The sequence below is a fragment of the Psammomys obesus genome, unplaced genomic scaffold (assembly GCF_907164565.1).
Source record: "Psammomys obesus unplaced genomic scaffold, mPsaObe1.curated_primary_1811, whole genome shotgun sequence".
Classification (NCBI taxonomy): Eukaryota; Metazoa; Chordata; class Mammalia; order Rodentia; family Muridae; genus Psammomys; species Psammomys obesus.
This window is the reverse complement of record NW_026592510.1, coordinates 6,625,585-6,643,481: the sequence shown is the minus strand read 5'-3', so window position 1 is coordinate 6,643,481 and position 17,897 is coordinate 6,625,585. Positions and strand designations below refer to the sequence as shown.

Sequence of the window (17,897 nt, the reverse complement as noted above, 5' to 3'; positions counted from 1 at the left end):
CCTAATTCACTTTTTTTTTGTCCCATGGAATTGATCTCTGGAAGGCTTTGTAGAACATACTAAGACTCAATATTTAATTGCAAATCCAAGCTATAAGTCAAGCACGCATATTCACTTAAAGAGCCCAAGGAGAACCACAACTCTCTTTAGTCAAAGGAGCATAGGGAGTTCCCGAATGGTGGTGGAATGACTGATTTATCAAGAACACCACTGGAAAAGACAGTTTTCAAGAGATAACTGATTTCCTATACTATGGATATTATTCATGAAGTTCACCTTCGTGGTAGCACACTATAAATTAACATAAATATTAATAACAATCGAAACTCAGTTCACACGAGAAATAGCACATATGCTCTTGAGGACTCTGTGAGAACTCTGAAGAGGAATCTATTGCCCGCTTAACTAGTATTCTAAGGTTCTAAGAGCATGGTTGTAAATGACACAAGCTTGCCAACATTTAATGCTTTAAAAAAAGCACCGATTCTGCTGAGAAATTAAAATCCTTCAACCTAATTATTCCATAATTTAAGCTACTGGTGATGTAACTGAGTCAAACATGTAAGTCCTAAAACAGAACGGCTAAATGCTATCACAACAAGTTGAGGAGAACGTTAAAATGGCTCCAGATTTGTCCTGTTGACCACGAGAACTGGTTCTCTCACCACTGCTTGCTATTCTAATCGCCTCAGCTGTGTTCAGAAAGGCTGCTCGGAACAGCATCTAATTCAATCTCCTCATGAAACATGCGTGCCAAGTATTATTAATCTTTTAGTTCAAGCCATCAGGTTGTGGGGGTGAGGAGAGTATGTACTTCCAGAGCACTACAGGAGCCATGTGTTTATAACGAAAATGGACAGAAAAGTAAGTGGGAAGACACGGGATTAATATTGCTATATAGGTAGAAAGCTTAAAGAGAAATTGAAAACAAAATCTTGCTATCTGGATTGAAAGTACTTCCTTGAGAAGACTAGAAACACATGGCACCATAAGAAAAAGAGACAAATCATCAGGATTAGTAAGGCCGCTAAGCAGCAAAGAAGAACAACTGTGCCTTTTGACATGTTCCAGAGAAAATATCTAAGGTTCAAGCATTAGTATTTTTTTTCCCTCAATAGTGGCGATTAAGTGTTTTTTAAAAGTTTAACCTGTAGATACTTTATAAACACATTAATTTTCTGGCCAGAAAATTGTGTGATGCATTTTAAAGTCATGTTCGATTAGTAAAAGTAAGTGTCCGGGAAAAATCAACAAGAGAACGTCTGCAGTCTAAGCTGTTTTGGATATAAAACAAATTGTACACACAGGGGCCTCCCAGGACAGAGGCGATGGCAGTGCTATCGGGTGGAGATTAACGGCCTTCACCTCTCCACAGACCAGTGTTCTATCTTCGAAGAGAAGGACTGGAACGGGACTCCCAGCCTGTGTAATCGACTTGCTACTTACCATTGTATGTCTTTACCCATAACCCAGCATCGAAGTAAGTGTTTCTCTTAGTAGTTCATTAACAGTATGCTTTAGAAAAACCTCTCCAGGTAAATGTTGTTATAAAAGGAAAGAGAGTAAGCTCTGGGTCTGGAATCCTTTGGGTGAATTCGTGCTGCAACACAGCCCCTTCCCTGTCTTGCACTGGTTTTCACACAGGTGCGCCCTGTGCGCTTCCAGAATACCTTTCAGATTCTGCAAATGACGGTCCTGACTCCCTTTGGATCTGCCTGGGTGTATAGCACCAGCAGTAATGACAGCGAGAACCACAACCAGGGTCTCCGGGGGGTCACATAGAAGCTTTCGCACCCAATCCATCACACTCTTTCATTTAACACTCACCACAGCCATAAAGCAGGTGCTTACTGTTTCACAGGTAAGAGTTGAGGCTCACAAACATTACATTATTTCCCGAGGCACACAGCTGGTAAGTGATAAAAACTCAGGCACTATCTCTGCATATCATGTGTTGTAGACTGTTTATTCTTTAATACTGTCACAGATTTATTTGCATTTTATGCATAGAACATTCTCATTCCGGTCTAGAACATTTCTTTCTCCCTCTTTAATTTACCTCTATTCCTCTCTGTCTCTTGTTTGCCAAGATTCTTTGTAGTCTTTCTATCTAGCCCTTCTCTCTGGCTGAATTATGAATGTACAGCCATTCTCTCTCTCCTCCCACACCCCAAGATGCACCTTGGGGTATTTATCAATGCTTCACAGAATTTGTGTAAACCTAAAATATTTATTCCTTCTAGAATTTTAGATTATGTGTATATAAGTGCAAGTGTGCGTGGAGACCAGAGACATCAGTTATAGGCCAGAGGTAGAGTTACAGGTTGCTGTGAGCTGTCAGATATGGGTTCTGGAAAGAAAGTTGAGACCTGGGCAAGATTACAAAGTCTTAAACATTGAATCATATCTCTACTCCCAAGTCTAAGATATTCTTAATAAATGGCATTGCGAAGCTAAAATCTGATAGCCATCTATCGATATGAGAAATAATATTTGAAATGATGGGGTTCAGTGTCTTACAAGAGTTACCAAAAAGAAATACAATTTAAATATCGTGTCTGCTGTAATTAAGAAAGTCACCTGAGCTTCTAAAACCCGGTTGCTTATCTGTGCACTGATATTTTTTACCTCCATTGTAGAGGATTAGCATGGGGGTTAGCAACAGTACGCATAGGAAGGCGTCCCTACATAATGGGGGGGGGGTGTTGATAAGGATTCTCTATCATTCACACTCAAAGTCACTATGGATTCAAGCAGAACAGTGGTTTTCAATCATCTTACATACCTGAACTCCGAAAGTCCAGAGACACTCTTAATTCAGAAACAAGAGTGAGAAGGAAGAACAGGGTTTAACAGGACTGCTTTTGGGGGATCCTGAGAGTTTTGTGTGTGTATGTGTTTTTGAGCGGTGGGGGGGACTTTAGGAGTTGGTTCTTTTCTTCTACTACATTGGTCCAGGGAATTGAACTCAGGTCATGAGGCTTAGCAGCATGTATCTTAACCTGCTCAGCCCAGCCCCAGAGACTCTTCCTCGCAGTTTCCTGCACAGAAGCACTTTCCTCTGGAAAGGAAATAAACAGAAGGCAGTGGGAAAGATGCCCATAGTGCTGTCTGACTCCACCGAAGGGTTGGAGACAATGATACTGTAAACTACTGCCCTATTGGAAGTGTGACAGGAAGTGTGTATTGATTAGTGGGGCCAACAGCCTTTCATAAGAAAACAGCCAATCATGAGGTTCAGCCTCGGAGGACGTATTCAGCAACCTCATATCCTTTTTGTATTTATTTTTCTCCCTACTATTTGTCTTCTGATAATTCACCACTCGCTTTTTAGGATCTGCTGTCACACTCATATGAAAACCCAGTTCTTAGTGGCTACCAGAAGGCTCTCCTTATTTCCTGTATACATCAACATTTTAAGTTTCCAAGAGACTCTAAGAGAGTCTCAATTCTGAGGGATATTCTGCTTCTTCCTCAACGACTGTGAAACATTAATATCTTTCCACCCAGTAATGGCCAGAACAAAAGAGACAAGATCTATAGCCACCTAGACCTCACTGTGAAGTGCACCGGTGAACTTTGGTAAAGGCTTAGATGGAGAGCTTTCACAGTGGATGGGATCTAGCCCACAAATCCACATATCAACCAATTACCAACTGTTTTTCTAAAAAATGTCCATCCACAAACATTAGGTTTGTGCCTAATCAAATTTCAATGACTGCGAAAACGAGTAACAGAAAACTCAAATTAAACTTTCTCTTTGTTGTTTTCTTCCCAACAGCTTAGCCATCCAACCCAATAAATCAAACAGTGATCCTTGTTGAGAACATGTCCCCACCAGGCATGATTTTTTAATTTTTTTCTTCCCTCTCAACCTGTTCTTTTAATTTAATTTCTTAATATTATTCAAAATAACAGCTTCACCATGCTGGGGTACTCTACAAAGACAGTTCAAAGTACAAAGGTAGTCTGGGAATAAAAGTGCACCTTCCTTGATTGTATCTGTTCAATAGCAAACAAACAAAACAAAAAACCGTCACCTCAGACTGCCATTATCACATTATGTATTCTAGTACTTAATGTTCTATTTAAAATACTCCAGCGCAAACAATTTAATTTATCTGAGGCCATGCACATGTATGTTGATGCACACATTAAGCGCCTGGGGATGCTTGTTGCTAGCCCTTACATGTAGGAGACCCCGCTGCAAGGCTTCTCATACAAAGATTGTTCTGGCCTACCACCAAAAGTTCTGACTCAATGGATTAGGGTCACCAGAGTGCTTAGGAGGTCCCGATCCTGTTGCTTCAAGGACTGATATTTGACAAACATTAAGGTAAGAGGTCATGCTTTAGGTATGGATGGCAGCTCTCTAAAGCTTATAAAGTGTCCATCTATGTGGTAAGAGGAAAGGGTGATGTATATAATAAGCAATTCAAATACTATTATCTAAATTTACATCAGAGTCCACCAGAGAAATTCACTAATAGAGGCTGCGATGTGCCTTGTATTTCTTCTCCCCTGGATAATCAGGCACAGGCTCTCCTACCAGCATCAGGCTATTTTGGGGACTGTGTTACATAAATGCATGAGATGATAGGTTGTAAATTACAGAGACTATTATGATGATAGTTCTGTCCTCTATACCTGCAGATCTAACCAACTGCGGATAGAAAAGACTTGAAAAAAAAATGCCGTATGTATTGAACACAAACAGCTTCCTTTTTTATTATTCCCTGAAAATGCTGTTTAACAATTATTTACATAGAATTTACACTGCACTAATTACAAGTAACCTAAGCATGCCTAAAAACACACGGGAGAATCTACTTAAGTTATAGGCAAATACTGCACCTTTCATAGAAGCAAATGATGCCATGGATACCAAGGTACCACTGAATGTAGAAACACATCTAGTTAAAAAAGAAGGTCTCAAATGAGTGTGCTTCTTAGACACAGTGATAATGTGCTGAGATTACAATCTTCCAGTCATCAAAGGGAATTTAAGAAAAGTAGCACAGACACGACTGGTCACAACTCAGAATTTCCATATACTTTGTTACACAACAGCAAGAACAAAACAAGTTCCTTTGCTATTCTCGTTTTGGAAGCGCTGTTCAAATTTTAAAAACTCCAACTTGAAAGAAATCCAACTAATAGATTTCACAAATGAAACGTATAGCCACTTAGCAATGGCTCAAACACTGAGCCACGAAGGTTTATCTCAGCAAGCATTCAGAATGATTCAGTGCCTTTCAAAGCCAGCAATGCAACTGATTCTGTTTACTTATTACACAGCTTTAAGGCTTTATGCTTGGATCCTCTCATAGTACTTCACTCCTTGGTAACTGATGCTTTTACCACGGGTCATTGTGACAAGACATTAAATTTTTAAGTATTATTATTATTATTATTATTATTATTATTATTATTGTTATTTTGTGTGTGTGTGTGTGTGTGTGTGTGTGTGTGTGTGTGTGAAAGTAAAGTTCTGAGAGCAATAGATCAAACAGATACACTTGGACTTAAAACCCAAGCTACTACAGACGAAGCGCAAAAACCCGTGCTAGCAGCTTCACAGCAAATGAGCGAGTACCCATCTCACAGCGGCTCTCTAGCTATGTGGTGTGGCACACTTGCTGCACTGGGGTATGTCTCCGTTGCTTCCCCATCACGGCAGGGTAGCAATGCCACCCATCGAAAAGCCCCAAACCTAGTGCAACACCGGGCCCTCGGGTGTGTTCTGCTTATCATGTATCACCACCGCATAAGTGTTTATTAGGAAATCACAACCCAGGAATGGAGACTTTTTGTTAAAAATAATTACAGACGATAGAGCCCTCACCTGTGATACTACTTTGTTGTTGTTTTGGTTTGGTTGTTTGTTTTTTTCTGCCCCTAGTCCACTGAGTGAATATGGAAATAGTCTCCCAGCCAGTAAATAACCCACTGAAGGATTAATATACCAAAAGCTGAGCCATGCTCACATTCTGTGGGGCTTTTTATGTCATGACCTACATAGAGAAGCTATTAAATTTTTGTTGTTTTATTTGTTTGTTTGCTTGGTTTTTTGTTTTTGTTTTTTGTTTGTTTTTTTGTTTTGTTTTCTTTTGTTTTTTTTCGAGTCAGGATAACTCTGTGTAACCACCCTGGATGTCCTGGAACTTGCTCTGTATGCCAGACTGGCTTTGAACTCACAAAAAATCTATCTGCCTGCCTCTGCCTCCCCAGTGATGGAATTATAGGCATATGCTACCATGCCTAGCCTAGCGATTACCTTTGAAGATTAAAGAAATTTCTGGAAAAGTAAAACCTCAGCTTTCCTTGCCTATTGTTCAGACTTACTATTAAATTATCTGCAATCTTTTAAAAGTAATAGCTTGTCAGGTAAAACCTGACTTATTTCCAGAGAGAAGGAACATTCGGTGTGGTAGTGACTGGGCAATTAAAGGAGGGAGTGGGGAGTCATTTATCTAACTGTGAGAAGGAATTAGTTACTTTTCCTCCAGACGTACTGTTAAATAGGATTGTCAGCCACACCTCATCAGCAGGGAAATTAGATGATTGCTTTTATTGGAAGTAGTTAAATATAAATGATAAATAGCCTCTGATCATAACAGTTTTTATTAAAATGAAGGAGAAAAATCACTACCCCTAAAATTCACCTCTTCTCTATATAGATCACAGAATGAGAATAAAGGCCAGCTTTGGGGTATCTGCTTGCACAGTTACTCTGTTACATGGCATCATTGGTACCCAGTGAATTGCTTCTTCATCAAAGAAACTTGTTTTTCATAAATTATAGCATTGTGTGTTAACAACATCACAGTATTGGCAATGATATTTTAGAAAGAACATTGTCTCTGAGCTCACTAGGCAGGTGTTTCTACTTCAGGATGGCATTGTAATGCACAGTTTGCTTCGTTTTCCTGGATGATAAAATTTCTGGGGACACACAGGACAATCCCTTTCTACCGAGGATAAGTTTTTTAGTCCCCATCAGTCCAGACTTGTCTTGTGTGTTCTCCCCAGCTTTTCAGGATTCTTGGCAGAAAGGATTCATTAGACTGAGAGAAAGTAAAACATGCATTATAAAAGGTTTGCTCTCAGAGGCCAGAGAGTGGCTCATTAACACAGTCACCTCTCCTACTCGTGTTGTGGATGGGGACCATGAAAGTACAGGGCTGCTGGCACTCATTAAAATCCCAGGTAATAGGAGTTCACGGTGATTGCTCCTGCAGACAATATTTCTCCATTCACACCTGTGCATCCTTGTCATAAACAGAATGTTGTACAATGCTCTATAATGATAGTCCCTAAGAGAACCTGATTGTTTACTTCTTGTTTCAGTAATATTAAGATATGTTCAAAGCCTGCAACTACAAAAGGGCCTCATCTTTGATTACTTCTCCATAGCAATGGAAGAAGCCTGCTAATATCAAGAACTTTATGTAGGTGTGATGCGGAGCATTCGTATCAGGCAGAGGCATTTTATTCATGGTATATAGAGTTATCAGAGGGAAAAATTCAGTCGGATCCCCTCCCCCCTTTTTTTTCCCCTCTCCACTCATCTGTTTTGGCTTGTTTGGTTTTTTTTTTGACACTTGGCAGATTTTTTTTTTCTGACTTAAGCTGAATAATGTGATTCTCGAAACAGAGATGCAAGAGAATGTACAAGACACTTCCCTACAAAGGCTCAGACTTACTTTAAAAGCTAAAAATAAAACAACAGAAAAATCCCGCCCTTTTAAGTTTATTTATGAAATGAGTGTGACACTAAAATACTTTAATTAGTCAACTTCTTTTTGACTGATATCTTAGAAAGGCTGAAGTATGAAACTTGAAAAACAGTCTCACTAAGGCAGAAAAGAATATTTTTACCTGATGTTATCAAAGTCATTAATTTGTCTAATTTTTTAAAAAAGTCTTCCTATGCTGTGTTATGTTAGTACGGAACTGTTTTCCTACAAAGGAATTTTAAAATACTTGTTATACATAATCTAGAAAGAAATAATCACCCAGATATTTTGTCCAAATAGCATCCTAACTACCTACTGCAGCCCACACAAGGCACCCTACTCATATAACTTTCTGAGGCACACCTTCCTCGCCTACTATTGAGACTTTCTGATGAAGAGTTCTTTTAGTCTTCAATGTTTATTGGCTATACTTTAAATATGACTATTTGAATAATGTATTAGCAAAGGCCTGGGAACATGGTAAGCTACAAACTCAGTGTAAGAGGAACGTTGCTTCAATTTGGTATTTTGAAGTCACCCCCCACCCCAAGTAAAACCTAGTTCCTGTGACCTAGAGGTGACACAAGAAACCATACATTTTCAGCCACGTGAACATCCTTGTGAAGCTGAGGGCTGGTCATAGGAAACGAAAGGAAGACAGAATAACAACATAGATATCGCGAAAGGGTACACGTATCCATCACTGGCCCTGTGCTCCACGTGAATGAAACACATTTTCCTCTCCAGTTTTAGAAGCCCAGTGACCGCACCGTTTTGTTTTGGTATTTGAAGAATCTTGAGCATAGAAGTAAGAGAAGAGGCCCGGTGGGAGTGTAAATTGCTAACACTCCAGGTGACTGCAGTACAATCTCGGAGTGACACACGGGGAAGATGATAATGAAGTTGTGGGAAATGACAAGGCAAGGGGTATTTAGCCAACGGGAGCACCCCTGCCTCTGGTGAGCTTTGGAAAATTCACAGTAAAACTCCTTGCTTTAAACAAGGCAAACACTTAAACAACTGTGAAAACCCCAGACCATACGAGAGACACTGAGTATTCGATGTTGCGGAAATCAACTGTAACAGCTGATTCTCCTCTCACCCCCTGGCATCCACAGCGCTTACCATTGGACAGGTATAGCACAAATGGCCAATTTCAAAGAAACTTCGAAAGTCTTAAAGCTGTTAGAGTTTTGTGTCCAATGTAATGTAAATCTTACACGTTTGATGTCTTCATCAGTTGAGGGTAAATCAATGGTGCCGCCTTGTAAGACAAGAGCAGACCACGGTTACAGATTTCTGCACTCTGCTGCGGTGTTCTTTCTACATCTCTGTGGCTTTGATTGCTACTATCAGGCCTTCCTCCAGTGTTCTCATCACAGCTATTGCTACATACGCTTATGCATTTTTAGGTAGACAGTTGATTATTTTTCCAAGACCAAAAAAAAAAAAAAAAAAAAAAAAGCTACCAGGACGCTTCTTTCAGTTAGATCAACACAAGAAAACATCTTTCATAGCATTTCATGCCAATCTAGGACTTTACTAAGACATTTTAAAGTATTTCAGGTATGAAAGGTATATCTGATCAACAATCAGAAGAAATTCTGGAATTTACTCATAGTCTGACAAAAATTTATAAAGTGCTCTCATAAAGAGGATTAGCTCACGTTCATGTCTTTTACAAGACCCCTAGAACTGAGTCACTACTCTGAGATTATACATGTATTAAAGGCATAGACAACTTTCAGTCAGCCTAAGGAAGAGGAAAGGAAAAAAAATCAACATTTCAAATTATGGAATACAGACCAAGGCCTGAAAACCAAGGAAGGAAAAGGCATGAATGGATATGCCAATCATGTAAGAAGGGCATCAGCCATATAGTGCTGTGGCCAAGTGGATGCATTGATTTAAAAAGCGAACAGAATGGTACTTCAGTCTGGAACTCAAATATGACTGTTCCCAATAGCAACCACTGGCAAAATGATGGTTAAGAAGTGGACTGTCAAACACCAATACTGAATCCTGAGAAAACACTGGACCTACAAAGGTAAATATATGTAAAGACAATTTAAAATTTCACATGTAAATGGTAACTTAGCCTCTGGTGTTATATTCTGTAGTTATATTCTGTTTACAAATAGCATGCATGGTGGACTCTAATAAGAATTACAAATGTTCAGTCTGTGGACATGGTTTCATCATAAAGAAAAAGATGGTACTTAAGGCCCACAGTCATGTGAACAATCCCCTTGGATAGGAAAGGATACATAGACAAACATTACTGAGCAATAAACAACCATTATTTATACCTTCCGGCTCTTAAGCGACAGTTAAAAGAAATAGTTCTTCATAAGCGATGTTCCATACTTATAACCTTTATAACTGTAATACAGAGATACCTTACCATATCATAAGCCTAGGGCTCATTTCTTCGTGCAACCTCCATATCTTAAGTAGGCACCATGAAGTGAAATGCACACACATGTAGATAGATATAGCCATGTGTCTTTGTTCAAGAAAAATGTCTCCTATCACTCAATCCCCTCAGTGTAGAAGATTTTGACATGGAAACAGTTAGGTTCATCCACTACATACAACTTTCACCTCGTTCTCACCTGCTCAGACGCATACTGCCTATCTAAATTTGCCAAACATGAGTCTATACCAGTTGGCAGGGATGAGCACCATTTCATAGAGCCTGGATGTGATCACTGATCTTCAGCAGTCATCTCATAAAAAGTAATTAGCTCCAAAACCCATTTCAATAAACTAGTCTATTTAAAACTCTTCCTTTCAAGATTCTAATTCAACATTTCATGTGACTAAGAGTGGCGTGATTACCATATGTTAACCTTTAGAAATTTGTAGTCCCAATTAGATTCAATGAGTAGTAGTATTCAAGGCTGAAATGTTCAAAAATTTTGAAATGGCAAAAATTGTTCACAACGTTAAGAAAACATATATTAACAAAAATGTGCTCTTCTGATCCTCTGTTTACCCTAAAAATATATTTCTTACAAAAGCAAACCATAATAATAAAATCTGCTTTCATTGATGGAGCCATAGCTGCTCTTTTCCCATCTTAGGCTCCTTATGAGGGAATGAACATAGCACAGATTCTCCTACGTTCCACTGGATCTCTATCTTTCGAGTCATGGAATTCGATGGTAGTGTAAAAGAAAATTCTGGCGGTACTTATCACCTGAAGCATCTCCTCTCCAGGATCAAGAATTAGGTGCCAAGCAGAACTCATACTGAAAGAAGCCCAGTGCAAATGCTGCTGCTGTGGCACTTGGGGAGAAAGGTCACTGGCTGGCTGTCACGATCAGCTGTATCTGGGACTTCAGGTGGCCATACATTTTTGAGTCTCTTCTAGCCAGTGCCTTCGTGGCATATTGCCATCCAAATTAAACTAACTGATATTACTAATTTGCCATTGAAATTATCCATGGGTTAACGTGGCTGACGTTACACACACTTGCCTAATGACACACTCACTGGGCTTCCACTGTTGGCTTTGAATTCAGCTTTATCCGTTACAGCGTTCCTACATCTTTACACTGGAAGATTTTTCTTTAATACAGATTTTTCTCTAACTGCTGCAGCTGCTCCTACTGAGCGCCCAGTGTTGCCAGAGAAATCACATCTACACATACGTGTAGAATCAGGAAAACAAGCAGCGTTATTGCCCGTTTTAAAATAAGCTCAATCAGAGAAAAGAACAACTGCTACAGTATACAACTTGATGAGCAGCTGAAGATGAAAATATTCTCAGATGCAGTCATAGAATCCAGGGAGTGTTTTATTCAGGGATTCTTGGATGAGACAAAGGCCAGTTCTTGCCTCACTTTTTCCGAATCACAGAATCAACAAGTGGGATGCATATGGCTCATGTAATCTAAAATTAGCTTGAAAATGTTCTGGAATGTCATCCACATTTTAATGGTAGAAGAAATAAAAGCAAATTTTAATTTAAAAGTTATACCATTTTTAAAAAAAGTTCTACCATGGGAATTTTAATGAGGACAATAATTATCCTATAGGAAATAAAACGTATTTTCAACAATGGCCTAGTATTAAATAAACACACATGTCAACACTATCGAGGAGCAAAAATGGGTCCCTACACTAGCAAATGGCACAGATTCAACCAATCAGTGTTAAATCAATATTGCACAAGCAGAGAGAAGGAAGACGCCAAAAGAATGTGAACAATCAGGAAAGGAGCCTTACTCTTGACGGTCGCTGTCCGGGTACAGTTGTAAAGAATAGCCAGCTCCCCGAACACCTTTCCGGGACCCATCGTGCACAGCTTTACACCTTCCTTCGTAACTTCAACCTTCCCATCTGAAAGAAGAAGGGAAGGCATGTTATCTAAATCCTCTCTCATGCTGCTGCATCTGTTGCATCTTCATTATGAGCTGAAGAACACTGAGGATGTTTAATAAAAAAGAAAAGAAAAGAAAAGCATCAGTGAATCAATTTAAACAAAGTTTCTCCCAAAGGACAATACAAGAAATGCAATAAAATATGCATGCTTAGAAACCCAGCTCTTAAATTCTGCACCGACAGATTTGAAGCGAGATTCAATGAAGAGGCTAGGAAAAGATGGGGACAAAAACATGAGCCTATGAAACTCTTCCATATGTAATTTTAGCAAACCATGGTAATTCCAATTTTAACATTGTGTTCCATCTAAGCGGAAATTCCAGTAAGTGGGCACCTACTCTCCAGCGTTCCTCAGACTCAGACATTTTCATCTTGAGCAAGGCAGTTATTATATAGAGAGAAATTACTTTGACCCCTGGGCATTATTTAATTGCAGCTTTTGGTATCTGTTTATTTGGAAACATCTTATCTGACCAAGGCAAACTGTTTTCTCTGCTTCCCAGCTTGTGAATTTGACTATCAGTCAGGAAAAAAAGGAACCATAAAGCCGGAGGACTGTTTATGCTTCACAATGGGCTGGAAAAATAAAATGCAGAAGAAGGAAAAAGCTAAGAAACTCTGTACAGATTGCTGTTCACAAATAAGGAAGGAGTGTTATTCATGGGGGAAATAGGGGAAAAATATTAATTTTAAAATGTTATAGTTCTGTAGCCTAAAATTTCCATCACACAACTATGGAAGAAATCAAAGGCAACACTCTACTCTAGAGGTAATCCTGCACTTTCGCTATTTTTTTTCCAATCTCTTACCCACCGTCTACAGAAGAAAAGAAAACTTCTCGCTTGGTAGGAGAACTAAGCCCAGACTGATGTTTCCCAGTGTTGTCCTAACTTCAGGCCCCAAGTACCAGCATCAGAGCTGTTACTTTAAGTGCCTGTTTCTTGTAATAGCTGTTTTTTTTTTAATAAGTGTCGAGATTAATTCATTCCTGTCTTTAAATCAATTGAGTCTAATCAAAATATTGGTTTAAAAATCCAATTTGATACATTAACTTTTTCATATACTTGTTGAGCTATAAATCTTAAGTATTGAAGATGTTTCATTTATGCATCCGTGAGGGACCATTTCCCCTGTAGGGCAGTGGTTCTCAGCATGTGAGTCATGACCCATCTTGGGAGAGTGGTTCTCATATCAGCCTACAGAGCACATATTTATATTATGATTAACGATAGTAGCAAATTACAGCTATAAAGTAGCAACGAAATAATTTTGTGGTGGGACGGGGGGTCACCACAACATGAGGAACTTTATCAAAGGGTCACAGTACTAGGAAGGTTGGGAACCACTGATGTAAAGCGTAGGCGCTCTGAGCCTCCGCACGGAAATAGTATTTACGAATGGAGGATTTGAAGATAATTGGGACAAAACACAGAATCTACTCACCATGTTAGAACTGCATTCCTCAGTATTAGTAAGCTACAAATGAACAATCTCGTGATTCTAAAGGTCTAGAACTGCTTGCACCGGCAATATTCAAACATTCTTGAGCTTTCTCATGCTCACTGACCACAGAAGGGAAATGCCCTCTTTCAAGCTACTCCAAAAACCCGCCCAAGAAATTTATCTATTCTTAAATATAGCATATCCCCATTTTCTTCCTATGATGTTGGTTCTCCTAGAAATTTTATGTGACACTCAAAAGCGAGACAGAGCATATTTTTAGCATGGTAGTAAAGAAATTAATACATTTGTCTGAAGTCAGAATAGGAACTGGGATATATATATATATATATATATATATATATATATATATATATATATATTATTAATTACACTTTATTCACTTTGTATCCCCCCTGTGGTTCCCTCCCTCCTCCTGTCCCAATCCCTCCCTTTCTCCACCCTCTGCATGCATGCCCGTCCCCAAGTCCACTGATAGGGGAGGACTTCTTTTCCTTCCTTCTGATCCTAGTCAATTAGGTCTCATCGGGAGTGGCTGCCTTGTCTTCTTCTGTGGCCTGGTAATGCTGCTTCCTCCTCAGGGGGATGTAATTAAAGAACAGGCCAATCAGTTCCTATTACAATGGAACCCACTTGGATACTGAACTGCCATGGGCTACATCTGTGCAGGAGTCTTAGGTTATCTCCATGCATAGTCCTTTGTTGGAATATCAGTCTCAGGAAAGTCTCCTGTGCTCAGATATTTTGGTTCTGTTGCTCTCCTCTGGGTTTTCTTGTTGCTCTCCTCTGGGTTTTTTTTTATCTGTTAGTTACCAGCACTATGACAGTTGGTAAAGTTGATTAACTTCAGTGGTTTACTTTCTTCATTAGTAAAATCAAGAAAGCCAGGGTATCTTTGTTATTAGGTGATTGTTAAATTTAAATGAGATAAAGACAACTAAAAATACTTATCCCTGCAAGAAATGTTTAATACATGTCTGCTCTTACTACTTATGTAAATTTCATTATGTTTGTTTATCTTATAAATGAAAGTAAGAATTATTTGCAATATATTTCAATAGACCATCACCTACTTCAGAAACTGGAGTCTACACAGAAAAATAGGTTTTCTGTTCTAAACAAAGAATTTGTTTTTAGGTCCCTTCAATGAGGTGCAATGGTAGTGAGAAGGAAAAACATTCAAACTCAAATCATTATTAGACCCAGAGGAATAAACAGAAACCCAAGAAAATCAGTGATTCATCTGGGGAAATGCCAAGTCTTTGGACTTTTCTACATTCGCCTTTGTTCAGACATTTTATGGCCACATTGCTTCAGAGACCACAGACTTGAAGTTTGGAGCTCTGAAGGATAAGTAATAATGTCCTAACGCATTATAAAACTGTCAATCTAAAGCTTGTAGTGTTAATTATAAATATAATTAAAACAAAACAACCAAAGCCTAGAGGAAAAAGAAATGACTATGTGAGTCTGCCTCTCTGTCTTTGCGGTTGACATTTAAGAATCTTTAGTGGAAAGAAACATCTAAGCAGAATCCAGCTGAACACTGGGAATCATGCTGTCTCTAGAAATACCTGCCCAGGAAAAGATAACAGTCAGCATTAGGCCTGTTGTTTTGAACCAGAGGTTACTTCAAGTAAATCAGTGGACCTATCCCATTTGAGACAGCTTGTGAAATCTAGATGATTTCCTTCATAGGAAGTTGCAAACTAGCCAGCTACCACCGTGAGCCTCACATCCGATCATGCAGACATCCTTCCTTGCTGGACAAACCTTATTCCTATAACATTTGTCTATTTAGATATATGGACAGCTACACTTGTAAGTATTACACCTTCCATTTAATGAACTCCTGAAAGCTCATGCACTGAAACCGTGAGACTCGGGGGCTTGAAATTTATGCACAAATTCACTTCTAGTTTCAAATCGGTTTCCTAATCTTTTTTAGACAGTCTCATGGTGTAGACCACACTGGCTTTGTATAGACCAGTCTTTCTTCCGCCTCCTGAGTACTGGGATTAAAGCTATGAACCACCACATCCTGCCTTGTTATTCTAGTCATTTATTTGCCCAATTTTTTTACATCTAACTTAACTTTTGTTGAAAAAAATAGGTATAAATTATACATGTGCTAATTATTCATTTATATATTAATAACTGGCGCTGCCAATAGAAGTTTGTGCTCCATATTAATTAGAAGCGTTAAAATAAAGTATTCAGTATTATACTTGATGAATGCTAGTTTAGATATGAATATCATTTCCAGGTTAATTTAAATACTCAACAGACAGTATGGTCACAATTACCAAGGAAATATAGATGATCTGATGTCATTTGATATATGACACTTATTAAAAACATTCTGTTTTTATTTGTTTCTTCAGTATTGCTTTTTTTTCAATTATTTGAGACAAGGTCTTATATTTCCTTAGATAACCTCAGTCTTGCTATGTAGCAGAGGATGACCTTGAACTTCATATCCTCCTTCTTTTACCTTCACAGTGCAGGAATTACAGCATGTATCACCATGTCCCACCCAGCTTAAAGCACTATTTCTTTGTTGTTGGTATTATAGTTTCGTAGACAGACATGCTTAACTCAGAAACAAAAATACATATATTACCCTGAATAATTTGGTTTCTTATTTTTCTTCATGTCTGATATGAGGATGAGAGTAAGTAACAGAGAGAAGGGACAGATGACAGAGACCGGCCTGGCATGAAGCAGAGCTCTTTTAAAGGCATGGAGAGGTATTTTTGTTTTACAAATTATTTATTTATTCTATGTATATGAGTGCTCTGTTTTCATGCACACCAGAACTGTGTTCTTAAGTGAATACCAATTATCTACTTGAGGTATTTTCCTAATCGAACACACCTCCTCTGAAGATCTTAACTCCTACTTGCTAAAAGAGCTAAGTGTACATGCCCAGGAATTCCTACTCCCATATAATCTGCTTGTTCTAGCGTGTTAGGGTGTGATGAGACCAGTCCTTAGACCAATAGTTCCCACCCTTCCTAATACTGCTGCCCTTTGCAGAGTTCCCCATGTGCTGCTGATCTTCAACGAGAAAAATGTTTTTGTTGCTATTTCCTAACTGTAATTTGGTACTGTTCTGAATTATCATGTAAATATCTGCTATGGAGATGGTCTCAGGGGACTCCTATGCAAAGGTCGTGAGACCCCCCAAATCGGTCACAACCTACAGGTTGAGAACCAGTGCTCTAGACGCACTCATGTGCAGATTACTTCTCTTCCCGTTCCCCTCAGTGGCCACCTCTGAGAGACACACATCAAGCTGACAGTAGGGAAGCCTAGGAGTGGTGATTCTGCTGGGGAGGAAAAGGGTGAGGGGATGTTTGCCTGAGGCGTTTACCAAGCGTAGACTGTAGAAAGGTCTCCCCTGGAACTTTTATTATGAATTTTTTCTTTTACTAAATTTGGTGATTCGTTTTGGTGAATTTTCTTCAGGTCAACATGAATGGGTGTAATTTCTATTTCCTTTAAAACAAAGATGAAATCAATTTCAGTACTTCAACTTTGACTTTTAAATGTTATATTTCAACCCAGGTTTTTTTTTTTTTTTAAAGAGTCGCAGAAAGAGAATTTTCAGACTATCTTAGTAAAGTGCAGGCTTTCCCTTTGACTAATTCCAGAAGTTCCTACAGACTATAAGAACTCACTTGGGAAACCAAATAACCCCAAGTCTAGTTCATCTTAACACTGTACTTTGCTCCTATTTTATTTTATTGTTTTATAATGTGATACTCTCTTAGTGTCATTTTCCCTCTGTCTTCTGATAGGTGAAGAAACATACAAGTCATTTGGAGTTTTCTAAATTGCTAATGTGGTTTACCCATGAGGAGAAGTAGAAGCTGGTGGCTGAGAAGTGGTTCAGTGTTATTTATGGCTTCACTTTTTTTTTTTTCTTACTCCTGTCACTGCCATGAATAATTGACAGCTGTATCACAGTACATGGAATGCATTTTTCTGCCTCTACTTCAGGTGCCATATGCCTGTTTGTGATTGGGAATTGGCTGAGTCGTATATCCCGAGCCTGACACTTCTAGCCGCAATCAATTTGGCTCTGCTTTTGGCACCTTTCTATATGCACGACCCTGGGGAGAGTCAGAGCGTTAAGAGGGCTATTAGAAAGTATCTACACTTTTGTTTGTGTTTCATAAGAATCAGGGGTTTCAATAAATAAAGAAGAAACTGAACTTATAAAGATATGCCAAATCCCTTGGTTTTGTTTATCCTGTTTTTTTTTTTTTTTTTTTTTTTTTTTTTTTTTTTTTTTTTTTTTTT

The 17,897-nt window shown here is 38.7% G+C and overlaps 1 protein-coding gene across 2 annotated transcripts in view; it reads right to left on the bottom strand.

The window, feature by feature from the left end:
* Positions 1-17,897, bottom strand: part of Prkg1 (protein kinase cGMP-dependent 1) — a 1,075,213-nt gene that overhangs the window by 609,414 nt on the left and 447,902 nt on the right. For both annotated transcript variants that reach the window (XM_055613860.1, XM_055613859.1), the window contains exon 3: positions 11,973-12,086. In XM_055613860.1, coding sequence (XP_055469835.1) covers positions 11,973-12,086 — 114 coding nt within the window. The remainder of the gene's footprint in view (positions 1-11,972; positions 12,087-17,897) is intronic.